The sequence below is a fragment of the Octopus bimaculoides genome, chromosome 11, assembly GCF_046866305.1.
Source record: "Octopus bimaculoides isolate indiv1 chromosome 11, ASM4686630v1, whole genome shotgun sequence".
In the NCBI taxonomy this organism is placed as follows: domain Eukaryota; kingdom Metazoa; phylum Mollusca; class Cephalopoda; order Octopoda; family Octopodidae; genus Octopus; species Octopus bimaculoides.
In genome coordinates, this window is record NC_142938.1 from 20,598,889 (window position 1) to 20,613,193 (window position 14,305).

A 14,305-nucleotide genomic window follows, 5' to 3' on the forward strand; every position below is an offset into this window, starting at 1 on the left:
AAAGGTTCGGCTTCCAACCAGGCCTTTCACAGGAACTTTTCAGCACTCTCCTCATAAAGAACTCCTGGAAGTAGTATGTGTGTTTCCATGCATCTAACTCACTTTGGCAGTTCAGGCTGAGTATTTTTCTCCCAATGAAGAGTGCTTCTGTAATTTTGAGGCTGATGGCTTCCATACCCCTCGCTAGTATCTGGGTGGGAAAATCTCTTTTATAGTATTGGCAGCACCTTCTTGTGCTTTACTTTCTTTTATTTTCTTCAATTATCTTTCCTAACCTCTTCCACTGATGACATTATCCTGCTATCTTGCTATACTCTAGCCATGTTGCCTGAGATACAGCAACACAGTAAATGGTATTTTATCAAACACAAGAAGATGAAAAGCAATCCTGACCCCCACCAGATGCTAATGATGAAATCATTCAACTTAGCCTTTTCACTCTCTACTACAGTCGGCAATGTGTGTGTGTGTGTGTGTGTGTGTGTACTGTTGTTATAAACCAATACATTAGAATTATTCAAATTAATGTGTTGATATCATCGGCCAAAAGTCACCCCCCACCCCCACCCCAGTTGAATGCTCATGCACTGTTGTATAATTAAATTTCTTTCCTTTGTTTTCTGTGCTGTTATATTCATTTTTATATTCCCTCTCTTCCCCACCTCCCACCCCCCAGATGAGAATCTTTATGTTAAAATAACATCAAAAAAATAAAATAACATCAAAAAAAAAAAAAAAAATTCTTCTTTATGTTTCCTCAGTATGGAAAAATGTTCAGAGCGTTCCAAAAGGATTCGGAGGAAAAAAAATTATTCAAGAAAGAAATGCTTTTTAGCATCATCTGAGTTTTGGTAAAAAAAAATTTGAAAATTCAATGAAGCAATCAAAAGCATGTTCCAAATGGATGAAATAATAATAATAATAATAACAATAATAATAATAATGATGATAATAATAATAATAATGATAATAATAATAATAATAATAATAATAATAATAATAATAATAATATTTATGATGATGGTAATATTTCTTTAACAATGTGCTATTGCACAATGAACAAGGGATCCAGTATTCATAGTAGCTTTGATTTCAATCATAATCCCACTTGAGTTTCTGAATGCTTTACCCCCTGATAATAACAGTAATAATTACAAAAGCAATCAGAGAGTGCAAACCTCTGCCAGGGCAACACCAACGTCCTCTCAATGATTACCCGGAGATGATGTTTTAAAATGAGAATATCTGAAATAAACTCAACTGCTCTCACAAACAAGAATACTAAAAATGAACACGACCGCTCTTAAAAATTAAGTAAAAAATCCGGAAAAATAATCCAGAATCCTTGTCCGGTACCGGATCAATCCCAAAATCTAATCAGTTTATGCCAGTCATGAGACCAAACATCCCTGAAAGTTTCCTCTGAATCCATCCAGCGATTCTTGAGATATCTTTTCCACGGAGAAGACAAACACGACTGAAAACAATACCTCCACCTTGGTGGACGTAATAATAATAATGGTTTCAAGTTTTGGCACATAACCAGCAATTTTGGGGGAGGGGGTGAGTCAATTAGATCGACCAAAGGATTCAACTGGTACTTATTTCATCGACTCCGAAAGGATGAAAGGCAAGGTCGACTGTGGTAGCATTTGAATCCAGAACATAAAGACGGACAGATTGTTACTAAGCATTTTGCCTGGCATGGTAACGATTCTGCCAGCCTACCACCTTAATAACAACAACAATAATAATAATAATAATAATAATAATGATAATCCTTTCTACTATAGGCACAAGGCCTGGAAATGGTGGGGAGGGGATAGTCAATTACATCAACCCCAGTACTTAACTGGTACTTAATTTATCGACCCTGAAAGGATGACAGGCAAAATTGACCTCAGCGGAATTTGAACTCTGAACGTAGTGGCAGATGAAATACTGACAAGCATTTTGCCCAGCATGCAAATGATCCTGCCAGCTCGCTGTGGTCATACCATTAAGCATTTTGCCCAGAGTGCTAACAATTCTGCCAGCACATGCTCAAGTGGTACTCACCTCACTGACCCCCAAAGGACGAAAGGCAATGACTTCAAATTTTTACCACAAGAGCAGTTTGGGAGACGCGATTAAGTCAATTACATCGACTCCAGTGTTTTGACCCCAAAAGGATGAGAGATGAAGTCAACCTTGGCGGAATTTGAACTCAGAACATAGCAATGGGTGAAATACCGCTAAGCATTCCATCCAGCATGCTAATGATTCTGCCAGTTCACTGCCTTAATAATAATAATAATATGTGGCATCTTAAAGCAAGAACTATTACTGTTATTGAAGGTGCCCTAAGTATGATCAAAAAGGGATGTCAGAAACATCTAGATAACATCCCAGGAGAACCATGTCTCAGAGAAACCCAAAAGATTGTACTGACAAGTACTGCCCACATCCTTAGAAAAAGGCTACCCATTTAAATGTCTGTGTTGTATTACATGAAGACATTTCACTATTGCCCCTGCCACTTCCCCTCCCCAAGCTTTCAGTCAAACTGTAACATCGCTTATCCTTCACTCGCCCCAGGATGCTAGGTGTGTCTCAGCAAGTGATTGTAACAAACATGCAGATTAAAAGGAAAATAGTAATGATAATAATAATAATAATAATAATAATAATAATAATAATAATAATAATAGTAATAGATTACCTTGTTGAATTTTGAAGGGCTGGGGTTGGGTGATACAGATGGAGGAATGGAACTTGTCTGGAAAAAGCCCAATACCCAGCTTTTCCTAAATGAACCTTCTGCCTGCAAGACACAAACAAAAGTACAAACAGATTATATAACCATAGGGACAATACAGCTCATTGCATGAGTCACACATACATATATAGAAGAAAGAAATTGTTGTTTGATGTGTGAGAAATAGCAGTTAAATCCTTTCATATCACACTCTACTGTCTTGGGGGGAAAAAAAGAAAAAAACAAAAACAAAAAACAAAACAATGTAGTCGTAGATATATAAAAACTTGGAAAGGTCATGGTTGGAAAAGCTTTGATCAGAAACCTGTTCAGTCTGGATCTGGTGCTACACACTAATTACTCCCCCACAAAAGCTACAGTATCTTCTCTATTAGTAAAAGTAAAAATCCCTTCCCGAGTCATATAGCCTCAAAAGGGCCGGTTTCCCAGTTTCCATGGCATATATATTACCCATCTGGGAAAGATACCGGTCTGTTGCAGGATTACTCCTTTTTGTCAGCTGAGTGGACTGGAGCAACGTGAAATGAAGTATGTCACTCAAGGTCACAATGCTTCACCTGGTCCAGGAATCGAAACCACAATCTTACAATCAAGAGTCCAATACCCTAACCACTTAGCCGTGTGCCACCACAGTACTTTCTCTATCTTCATTGATATATTGTGGAGGCGCAATGGCCCAGTGGTTAGGGCAGCGGACTCGCGATCATAGGATCGCGGTTTCGATTCCCACACCAGGCGTTGTGAGTGTTTATTGAGCGAAAATACCTAAAGCTCCACGAGGCTCCAGCAGGGGATGGTGGCGAACCCTGCTGTACTCTTTCACCACAACTTTCTCTCACTCTTCCTGTTTCCGTTGTGGTTGTAATTCAAAGGTCAGCCTTGTCACATTCTGTGTCACGCTGAATATCCCCGAGAACTACGTTAAGGGTACACGTGTCTGTGGAGTGCTCAGCCACTTGCACGTTAATTTCACGAGCAGGCTGTTCCGTTGATCGGATCAACTGGAACCCTCGACGTCGTAAGCGACGGAGTGCCAACAATTGATATACAGTAGGGTGGCTTGAACTATCAGAGACCAGACTGTAAAAACACAACAAAGATTTGAACACATAGCAATGTATCCAACAGATATTCTTTTGATGGTTTCATTTGTTGGACTGTAGCCATGCTAGAGCACCACCTTCATGGTCTTAAGTCAATTATATTGACCATAGTGTTTTGGTATTTATTTCATTAATTGCGATTTATGAAATGGCTATGTTCGCATACTGATTTTCATCCTTTTAGGCAAGCTACACCGATTTACAAGTGCACTTGTATACACCACACAGCAAACAAACATATGCAAGCGTATGCATGTTTGTGCATATGTTTGTGTGTATACTGCCATAAATCACACCTTTAATACTGGCTATTTTACAACGATCCATCGCTCACTCTCCCCTGTACCTTCTTCCAGTACTGTCACATTAAACCAACTAACACTGTCTCTTCCATTTCACTTTCAAACACGGGAGTACAATTAGCTAATAATAATAATAATAATAATAATAATAATAATAATATTTAGAATTATTATTATTATTATAAATATGAGAGAAAAATAACAAAGGAACATCAACTACTGCTTGCAGCTGTTTCCATTAAAAGAGTAAGCAACATTATGTAAACAGTGCTGCATTATACTCTCTCAGTTTCATCAGAACTAACTGAATTCCTTTATTTGGGGAAGATCTTATTTATTTATACCCATGATGCAGGTCAGCTCATACTTGTGCAAAGAATTATTGTCTGAGAAAACACTCTAAGCATATATGTTATGCAATGAGTTTTGAAAATGTAAGAGTTTTGAGTTTCAAGCCCAGATGGAATTTATGGTCAGACAAAAATCAGTAACAAATCAGACCTACTTGGTTGGTCTTCATCACACTTGAACAGTTTTTTTGGTCCTATACATGTGTGTGTGTGTGTGTGTGTGTGTGTGTGTGTGTGTGTGGTGCATGGCTTAGGGATTAGGGTGTTGTACTCACAATCACAAGATTATGGGTTCAATTAACAGTCTGTTGTGTTCTTGAGCAAAACACTTCAAAGAACTAGCATTCTGTTGAGAGGGGAATGTTGGCTTACCAGCCTAGTTAGTAGGGGGGCATCATTCAAAAGCTATAACAATACAAGGAAGTGCACAGTGATCAGCAGTATATAACCATAATAATGTTCAAAATTATCTGAAACCAGGCACAATCTCAGAGAGCACTTTATGTGCAGACACAAATATGCATCACCTTCTTCTGGAATCATCTGTGATTATTTCTCATTGCATTATATCATCATTATCATCATCGTCGTTTAACGTCCGCTTTCCATGCTAGCATGGGTTGGACGATTTGACTGAGGACTGGTGAAACCGGATGGCAACACCAGGCTCTAATCTGATTTGGCAGAGTTTCTACAGCTGGATGCCCTTCCTAACGCCAACCACTCAGAGAGTGTAGTGGGTGCTTTTACATGTCACCCGCATGAAGGCCACTCAGGCGGTACTGGCAACGGTACTGCATTATATCATTATATACATATTCTCATAATATATAATCCATCTTTTCAGTTTCATTAGTTTCACATTGTTTTCAACATTTGCTGTCACATTTCGTGCATGCATTTTAAGAGTTCCTTGTTTAGCACTACTAACGTTTGTCGTTCATTGTAAAAACCGTACCTAAGCAAGCATGTTATATAAGAAAAAAAAAAAGTCACTCATTTAAAGAACTATTTCTTTCCATTTCACTTTGATTGAAAATTTACAATAAGAAAGGTACAACAAGAAAAAAATAAAAGGCTTACTTTCCCAGTAGGCACTAAATCTCTTCGTTTACTATTCAGCTTATATATCTAAGATGACATTAATTCATGATTCTCTTTAACGTGACAGTGTCATTTGGCTGCTTTTTCTAACAGTTCAGCAGCCAGGTAGAGAAACTCAAAAGTTCCAGTCAGTAATTTCTGATAAAGTTTCCACTCAATTAGTTTTTTTTTTTTTTTTAAATACATCAATAATCGATTCTTTTTCTTTGAATTTACATTTTCTCTTTTCTCTTGGAAATTAAGGCTTAAAGGATATACAACCACAATTGTTTCTTTGCTCATATACGTATTTCACTACCTGAAATGTATATATTTTTACAGTCATTGTTTCACTTTCTGAAATTTAAAACATTCACTTTCAATTTCTTATTGCTATATGAGAGGAAAACATACATGCATAGATACATTGGCATTGGCTGCTAAAACAATCAAACAACACCTCAGGAGTCACAGATAAATGTTATCCTACATATACCTGAAGACACATTTCGTTGTTAGCCAAAATGTATATATGTTACATTTATTTATGAAATTTCAAAATGTAATTCTTTCAGTTTACATTTCTTAATGCAAAATGTAAGTGGAAAAATAAAATTATTATAAACTTGAAATAAATAGAAAAATGTATTTCAGTTGAACGAGTACCTGACTAAAATATTTCTTTTAAATTGACACACAAAAAAAACAAAAAAAAAAAAAAAACTCAACTGAGAGAAAACATGAAGCTAAAATCTTATGCACAGAATTCTGAAGATCAGAATAAACAAATACAGTTTAACAAGTTTATACACCATGTGAGAAATGGGTCTCTAGTAGAAGTAAATAGTGAAATTCTTATACACCACTTGTTTCATTTTTAATTGAAATGCCATAGAGAAATGCACGATGAAACTGGGAAATTTTCCAAAAATTGTTGTTTCAACACTAAAAAGTGTTGATGCCATAAATGAGGAAATATTGAAAGTGTTTGCAAGAGATGTAAAAGTTCTGTTTAGTCATGATCAGAGTTCAAGACAACCCTTCAGAATTCACTACACAGTACTTAAATGCATTTAATTTTTCATGTTTGCTATCACACATATTAAAATTAAAAACTCCTATATGCAATTGACCAAGCTAACAGCATGTGTAATGGTACACATCTAGTTGCCATTATCGTGATTCAAGCAAGAATTATTAGGGCGAAACTTATAACTGCAGGCTCACATCACAGAAAAAAAACTATTTATTCCAAGAGTCACACTTTCTTCAGCTGATAAAGAGTTATCATTGAGCGAGATCGTTGCCAGTGCCCCTGGACTGGTTTGTGCGGGTGGCACATAAAAGACACCATTTCGAGCGTGGCCGTTGCCAGTATCGCCTGACTGGCCTTCGTGCAGGTGACACGTAAAAGCACCCACTACACTCTCTGAGTGGTTGGCGTTAGGAAGGGCATCCAGCTGTAGAAACTCTACCAAATTTAGATTGGAGCCTGGTGTTGCCATCCGGTTTCACCAGTCCTCATTCAAGTCGTCCAACCCATGCTAGCATGGAAAGCGGACGTTAAACAATGATAATGATGATGATGATGATTAATTAGGCAACAATTTTCAGTAAAAATTAGCTATGGCAACAACAGTTAATAAATCACAAGGGTAAATGTTTTGAGGAGATTGCTTTGTATTCACCAAAACGAGTATTTATACATGGGCAACTACACTTTGCACTATCCAGAGTGTTTCTAGGGCTGAATATACATATACACCAAACAACAAACACACCACGAAAATATTGTTTACAAAGAAATTCAGATTTAGAAATACTTCTGACAATGGCATATTGCAGTCATACATAACAGCAAACACTACATACTTACACAGCATCAAGCTTGCCATCATTTACACATAAACTTACAAAATATGAAGAATTTCATTTCTTGTTCATTCATTCCCACTTTTCTATTTCCATGCAATTTGCTTACATTCAGTACTTCAATTCTATTTGGTTTTACCAAAGATTAACATAAAATAATAACTTCCTAAAACAGCGCAGAGTATCAAATAATGTACCATTGAAAACATAGGAACCATTCCAAGAAACTTTTTCATTCAGTTCAATATACTATATTTCATTCATTCACTTACTTTTCAATTTCTAAAATCATGTTAAGATTTATGAAAACTTACATATTGCATAACAGCAACAAAGTTTACATTAAAAATACCCGAAACATTAGTACCATCAGAAAACAACAACTGCAACTTGAGAGATTACATCAATCACATGCACATTTCATCATTCCTTACTACTCTTTATTCTTTTACTTGCTTCAGTCATTTGACTGTGGCCATGCTGGAGCACCGCCTTTAGTCGAGCAAGTCGACCCCGGGACTTATTCTTTGTAAGCCTAGTACTTATTCTATCGGTCTCTTTTGCTGAACCACTAAGTTACGGGGACATAAACACACCAGCATCGGTTGTCAAGCAATGCTAGGGGGACAAACACAGACACACAAACACACACATATATACGACGGGCTTCTTTCAGTTTCTGTCTACCAAATCCACTTACAAGGCTTTGGTCGGCCCGAGGCTATAGTAGAAGACACTTGCCCAAGATGCCACACAGTGGGACTGAACCCAGAACCATGTGGTTGGAAAGCAAGCTACTTACCACTCAGCCACTCCTTCGCCTATTTAATTTTTTTTTTTTTTCACTTCAACCAATTTAAAGATTATTCTACATTTTATATATATCCTTTCACATGACAACATTATTTCAACACACATCATCAGGGACAGTCCTGGGGACAGAATTATAACAGCCACCGTACAATAAATATACTTCATTCTTTTGTCAGTCAGTTTCACAATTCTGTTTGAAAAATTACTTTGTATTTCTTTAGAGTTCTGCAAAAATTAACCATTAGCAACATAAAAATCAGAATTCAAGCTATGAGACATGTTATTCATCAACAGCTTATAAAAACCAGAAAAGATTACAGCATCAAATTTCATATGGCTAGACTGTCTCTAATCAAAGTCATTCCAGCCTTGACCACCCAGTCTTTTTAGGTTATATCTAGGATTACATTATTCCAGGACTCCTTAAAACAATAAGTGTGATTTGGCTGCTATTTCTAACATATTCACAAACCATGCAGAGGCACCAGCTGTCAAAAAATATCAAAAATTAATGGGAAATGCATAACATATAAGAAGCACACTGATTGGTTTCTTGAACATTAATTTATTGTGATTAATGTTTTAACTTATTTATTAAGAGTTAAGATGTTACTTCAAATACAAATAAAATAACAAACATAATGTACTGCAACATAATTTACCTTAACCATAATCAGTTTTTTACTAAAAAATATACACTCTAGGAATATATATAATACAAGGAGATCGACACATGACACTATCTTCAGAATAGTGTGTTCCTATTAGTATTATGTGCATTTATGTGTGTATAGATATATGCTTGTATGTATATTAAATTAGTTCAATAAGATCCTGTAGATTGTGGTCAAAAGCTTGTTAGCATTTAGCATAAGTACATAGATATGGCTTGTATAGAACACTTGAAGGAAAAAAAAAAATAAGTGATCAATAGAATTTATTAATCAATATATCAAATACTCTTCATCTCATTTTAGAATTAATGAGCTAATTTTGATTAGATAACAAATGCTACACAACTCCGGATACAATAGCAACTTACGGTGCAAAGAATGCAGTAAATAAACAAATGAAGAAAAAGAATGGATAAATGCAGTTCAGTTAAGTACAAGCCATGTTTCTGAGACAGAAAAAAACCATATCATGAGTATTATGAATGTAATTACTTCATAATCTATGATGTGATCTACTTTGGCATCAAGTACAAACCACTAGGCAAAAAAAATTACATTTGCAACCAGATGGTTCTTGATTTGATACCCCTTAGCTGCTCTTGGGTAAGAATCTTCTAACATAGCTTCAAGAGGACCTGTTTTTTGTGAGTAGTAGTTAGAAACTGTGTGGCAACAAGCTGGATGTATGCATGTGTGTGCATGCTAGTATCAGAGTATTGGGGTGGACAAAAATTGCCTTGGGATATTTAGTTCTGTGTGACTTATACTCCTTTATGCCAAGGATGGCTTTCTTTCATTATGTGATTTTTAAAAAAAATTGACAAATTGACTAAAATCTCTTGAAGGAGGTGCCCCAGCATGGCCAAGGCTGAAGAACTGACATCAGTGGAAGAGTGAAAAGAAAAATAATAATTAAATAAATACCTTTGAGAAATCTTCAGGAGAAAATTCTAGAATGCCACCAATAAGCCTTAAGACATCACCCTTCTTTGTTTGTGATGTGCTCAGGTAATTAATGATAAGGTTTTTCATTACAAGTCTAGGATAGAAAGAGAGAGTGTAAAGAAAAAAAATGGAAATATTCTCTTGGAAAAAAATCATCAGAGACACTTCAGAATAGAATATTGAACAAGACAAAATATAAATTTATGATAGCATTGTTTTAATATTTGATCATTGATGCAAAGTCATTGTATTTAAAATAATGTAGATGTAAAATGCAGTGTTTATGGTCTACTCTGTCTATACTCAAGGTATGGTTATGAAACAGGTGTAGAAATACTTTTGTAACAAAAAAAGGAGTTCTTCCCATGATGTACACCATTACTGAGATAATCAGAAGCAAGAGAATGAAATGGTTCAACAGTGTCTTAAGAACTCTACATAACACTGGAGTTCTGTCAAGATCTCTCAAAGCGTCAGACGATATTGGATACACGTGAATCTATAACTCCATGTGTGTATGTATGTATGTGTGTGTGTGTGTATGCATGTATGTATGTGTGTGTGTGTATATATATAATATATATATATATATATATATATATATATATATATATATATATATAATATATATATATATATATATATATATATAATGTATGTATGTATAAATAATACAAAATGGGACAAGATCGCAAAACATCCAGACAGTTAGGTGATACAAGAAAGGGACAAAACATACAGATAGACGATGCAAAGAAAACAAGGACAGGGCATTCAGAGTTTTCTCTCTTCAGTCGAAATCCAGATTATCTTTGCAATTTCGGCTGGTTATTCTCGATATTGCTCCAATCTGGCCAGCCCCAAGGAAAAACTAAGCTAAGAGCATTAGATTCCTTGGAAGAAAGCAGCGAATGTATACAAAAACAAGGACGAGAAAAAAAACAAATAATGTTACACAAATACAATAAAAATAATAAAACAGGACATAACAACAGATGTCTTTCGACTGAGGATGAATTAAATTAAGCTGGCGTTATATATATATATGGAAACATTGTCAACCACATATACTTAATGTATATGTTTCATATATTTGCCAGCAAGCTGCTATTGGCATAATGGCAAATACTCTCTCAAAGCACTGGATGTTAAAACACCTTAGTTATGCACAGGCAAGATATTCACCCTCAATCCCATCTAGGAGTGATGGACACTGATGTTTCACCATTTTTGTGGCTTATCAACATCGTGTACCCAGCAGAATCAGAGATGAACTACCTCACAAGTTCACAACTTACATGCTCATGGCATGCAAACCATGTACAGGTATGTCCAGACAATGCGTATGTAAGAGTAAATTCAAATATATAGTAGGAGCAACACTAGTGTTGTTGTTTTCCAATATTTTAAATTCAGGTTTGTCTCCATTAATAGGGGTGGCCGGATCTACTTCACTCTTACAGCAACCGCTCTCACACCATCTCATCTGGTTTTGGGCATCCTCTCTCTTCAAGTCAACCCGCCCAATCTCCTCCTTCACCTGTCTCCTACACAGTTTCTTTGGTTGACTTCGCTTTCAAGCTTCATTCACTTTAAACTCAAGCACTCTCCTCAGAACATGATCCTCATCCCTCCGCAACACATGTCCATACCACCACATTCCATTCGCTCTTGCCAGCTGTTCCACCAATTCTTCCAATCCAAGCATCTCCATCAAGTCCACAGCCCTCCTTTTATCCAATAGCAGGAGCAACACTAGTGTAATAAACATTATCAACCACATATACCAGGATTGATTTCTTCCTGGGATTTACTGCACGGAAGATTGAACCATGGTAGCTGTTAATACTTACTTATCGACAAATGCTTCAGAATCAAATTTCAGCCGATGGATCTCTTGATCAGCCTCTTTCAGAAGATTTTCTTTCTCTTCAACTGTAAAATAGTAAAGAAACACAGAGATAGACAGAGAGAGAGAGAGAGACAGAGACAGACAGAGAGAGAGACACATGGATAGATTGCTCAGAAAATATTTTTAGATAAGGTTCATCTAAAGAGATTAGGAAAGGAGAGAGGGAAGAGAGAGAAACAAAAGAGGATAAAAAAAATGCGAGAAAAATAAAAAGCAACTTTTAGTGGGTTAAATTTGTCTAAACCATGACTGAGTTTACAAAGCCTCAATCCCACCTGTTAAAAGAACTCGATGTCACAGATTTCTTATTTCTTTATTGCCCACAAGGGGTTAAACACTTAGGGGACAAACAAGGACAGACAAAGGGATTAAGTCGATTACATCGACCCCAGTGCGTAACTGGTACTTAATTTATCGACCCGGAAAGGATGAAAGGCAAAGTCGACCTCGGCGGAGTTTGAACTCAGAACATAATAGCAGACGAAATACTGCTACGCATTTCGCCCGGTGGAGTAACGTTTCTGCTAGCTCACCGCCTTTCACAGACTTCTGAAGAGAAAACTCTCTTTGTCACTTTTCCCATGCTGTGTAAATCAGTGGTTGATAAGAGCTCAATGCTCAGCCTGTATTGTGGTGGTGCACTGCATGTGCAAGAACTAATGAGGTCTCTATTAAAATCAATGCTAGCCGTGGATGATATAGAATAGTTGGCTTGACCATTATTATGTCGGAAGAGGTAACAAGCTGACAGAATTGTTAGCATGCTGGACAAAATGCTTAGTGCCATTTCATCTATCTTTATGTTCTGAGCTCAAAGTCAACCGAGGTTGACTTTGCCTGGCATCATTTTGGGATTGATGAAATAAGTACTAGTCAATTATTGGCGATCTCCTGCCTACACAATTTCAGGCCTTGTTCCTATAGTAGAAAGGATTATTATAATTACAAGCTGGCCCTGTGCCATCAAAAATGACGGTTAATTATAGTATTTTATATATAAATATAGATGGGAAATCAAACTAATACACTTGCCAATGTTCACATACATTCACATACTTCCCTTGTACACACATACACACATTCACAGAGTTGAAACGCTGTTTGATTCTTCTTTTCAGCGCTGAATGTTCACCATACCAGCAGTTTGCCACCACCCCTTCCTTCCTTATTCATCTATCACCCCTTCCTTACTCATTCATATGTTGCGACGGAGAAAAACACAAAAGTATTATTATAGTAGAATAATTAAGGTAGTGGGCTAGCAGAGCTGTTAGCATGTTGGACAAAATGCTTAGCAGCATTTCTTCTGGTTTTATTTTCTGAATTCATACACCACCGAGGTTGAGTTTGTTGTTCATCCTTTTTGGGTCCATAAAATAAATAGCAATCAAGTACAGGGGTCAATGTAATTGACTTCTCCTTCCTTCAAAAACTACTGGGCCCAAGCCAAAATTTGAAACCACTATTAGGTAAGGCAGGCCCTGCTGCTGTAAGAACAGCAACCATACCAACTTTTATTGTATGGTCTCACATCTATTAAGTCAGTGAATTGGCAGAATTGTTAGGGTTGGATAGAATACCTTGTGGTATTTGTTCTGACAGTTTTCTATGTTCAAATCCCACTGAGATCAATTCTACCTTTCATCCTTTTCAGTAAAGATTTTTTAATTTTTTTTTTTTTATGCACCCTTTTAAAGCCTAACCAAGCTCATGGGCCCAGTGTCCCGGTTTCTATGGCGTATGTGTTCCTCCCAGCTGGACGGGACGCCAGTCCATCACAGCGTTACTCAAAAAACAGGAAGAAAGAGTGAGAGAAAGTTGGGGCGAAAGAGTACAACAGGGGTCATCACCATGCCCTACCGGAACCTCGTGGAGCTTTAGGTGTTTTCACTCAATAAACACACAGGCCTGGTCTGGGAATCGAAACCGCGATCCTCTGACCGTGAGTCCGCTGCACTAACCACTGGGCCATTGCACCTCCACTTTCAGTAGAGATGAGATTAATAAAAACAATTTCAATCCAGAAGGATGAATTAGCAGGAATGGTAGAAGGTAGAGCAGTATTTGATTCAGCCTTTTATGTTCTAATAGCAATGCCTGCAATAACATACAACTATATCAGCCCAAGGCAGCAGCCTTTCTTTAGGATAGAGATCATTGGTATGGAGTAACTGCTTGCATTCCTCAAAGAAATCTTGTTCTGGCTGCCATATAGATGCACAGAAAAATGGCCAAGATTGACCGAGGAAAACCCTACAATATATATCTATTGAGGTTGCAACCAATGGTTGGTGTTAGGGGACTAACTTGAAACAGAGGCAGAACAGTTATAACCAAGGTATTTTATAACATCAGTAATCATGCTTTATCTCAGAATGGTAAAAATTGTTGCGATGGCAGCTGTTTTTGTTTTGTTGTAATAGCACTCTCTTACTTAGGCACAACACCTCAAATTTAGAAGGAAGTGGAATATAGATGGCTATATCAACCTCT

The 14,305-nt window shown here is 36.8% G+C and overlaps 1 protein-coding gene across 7 annotated transcripts in view; it reads right to left on the reverse strand.

The window, feature by feature from the left end:
- LOC106869305 (thyroid receptor-interacting protein 11) overlaps window positions 1-14,305 on the reverse strand; it is a 212,144-nt gene that overhangs the window by 4,656 nt on the left and 193,183 nt on the right. For 6 of the 7 annotated variants that reach the window (XM_089359614.1, XM_089359612.1, XM_089359613.1 and 3 more), the window contains 3 exons: window positions 11,754-11,835; window positions 9,880-9,994; window positions 2,702-2,803 (listed from right to left, as the gene is read on the reverse strand). In XM_089359614.1, the coding sequence (XP_089215740.1) occupies window positions 2,702-2,803; window positions 9,880-9,994; window positions 11,754-11,835 (299 nt within the window). Of the gene's footprint in view, window positions 1-2,701; window positions 2,804-5,816; window positions 5,916-9,879; window positions 9,995-11,753; window positions 11,836-14,305 lie in introns of those variants that run through there. The other variant, XM_052971567.2, reaches the window with a different exon arrangement.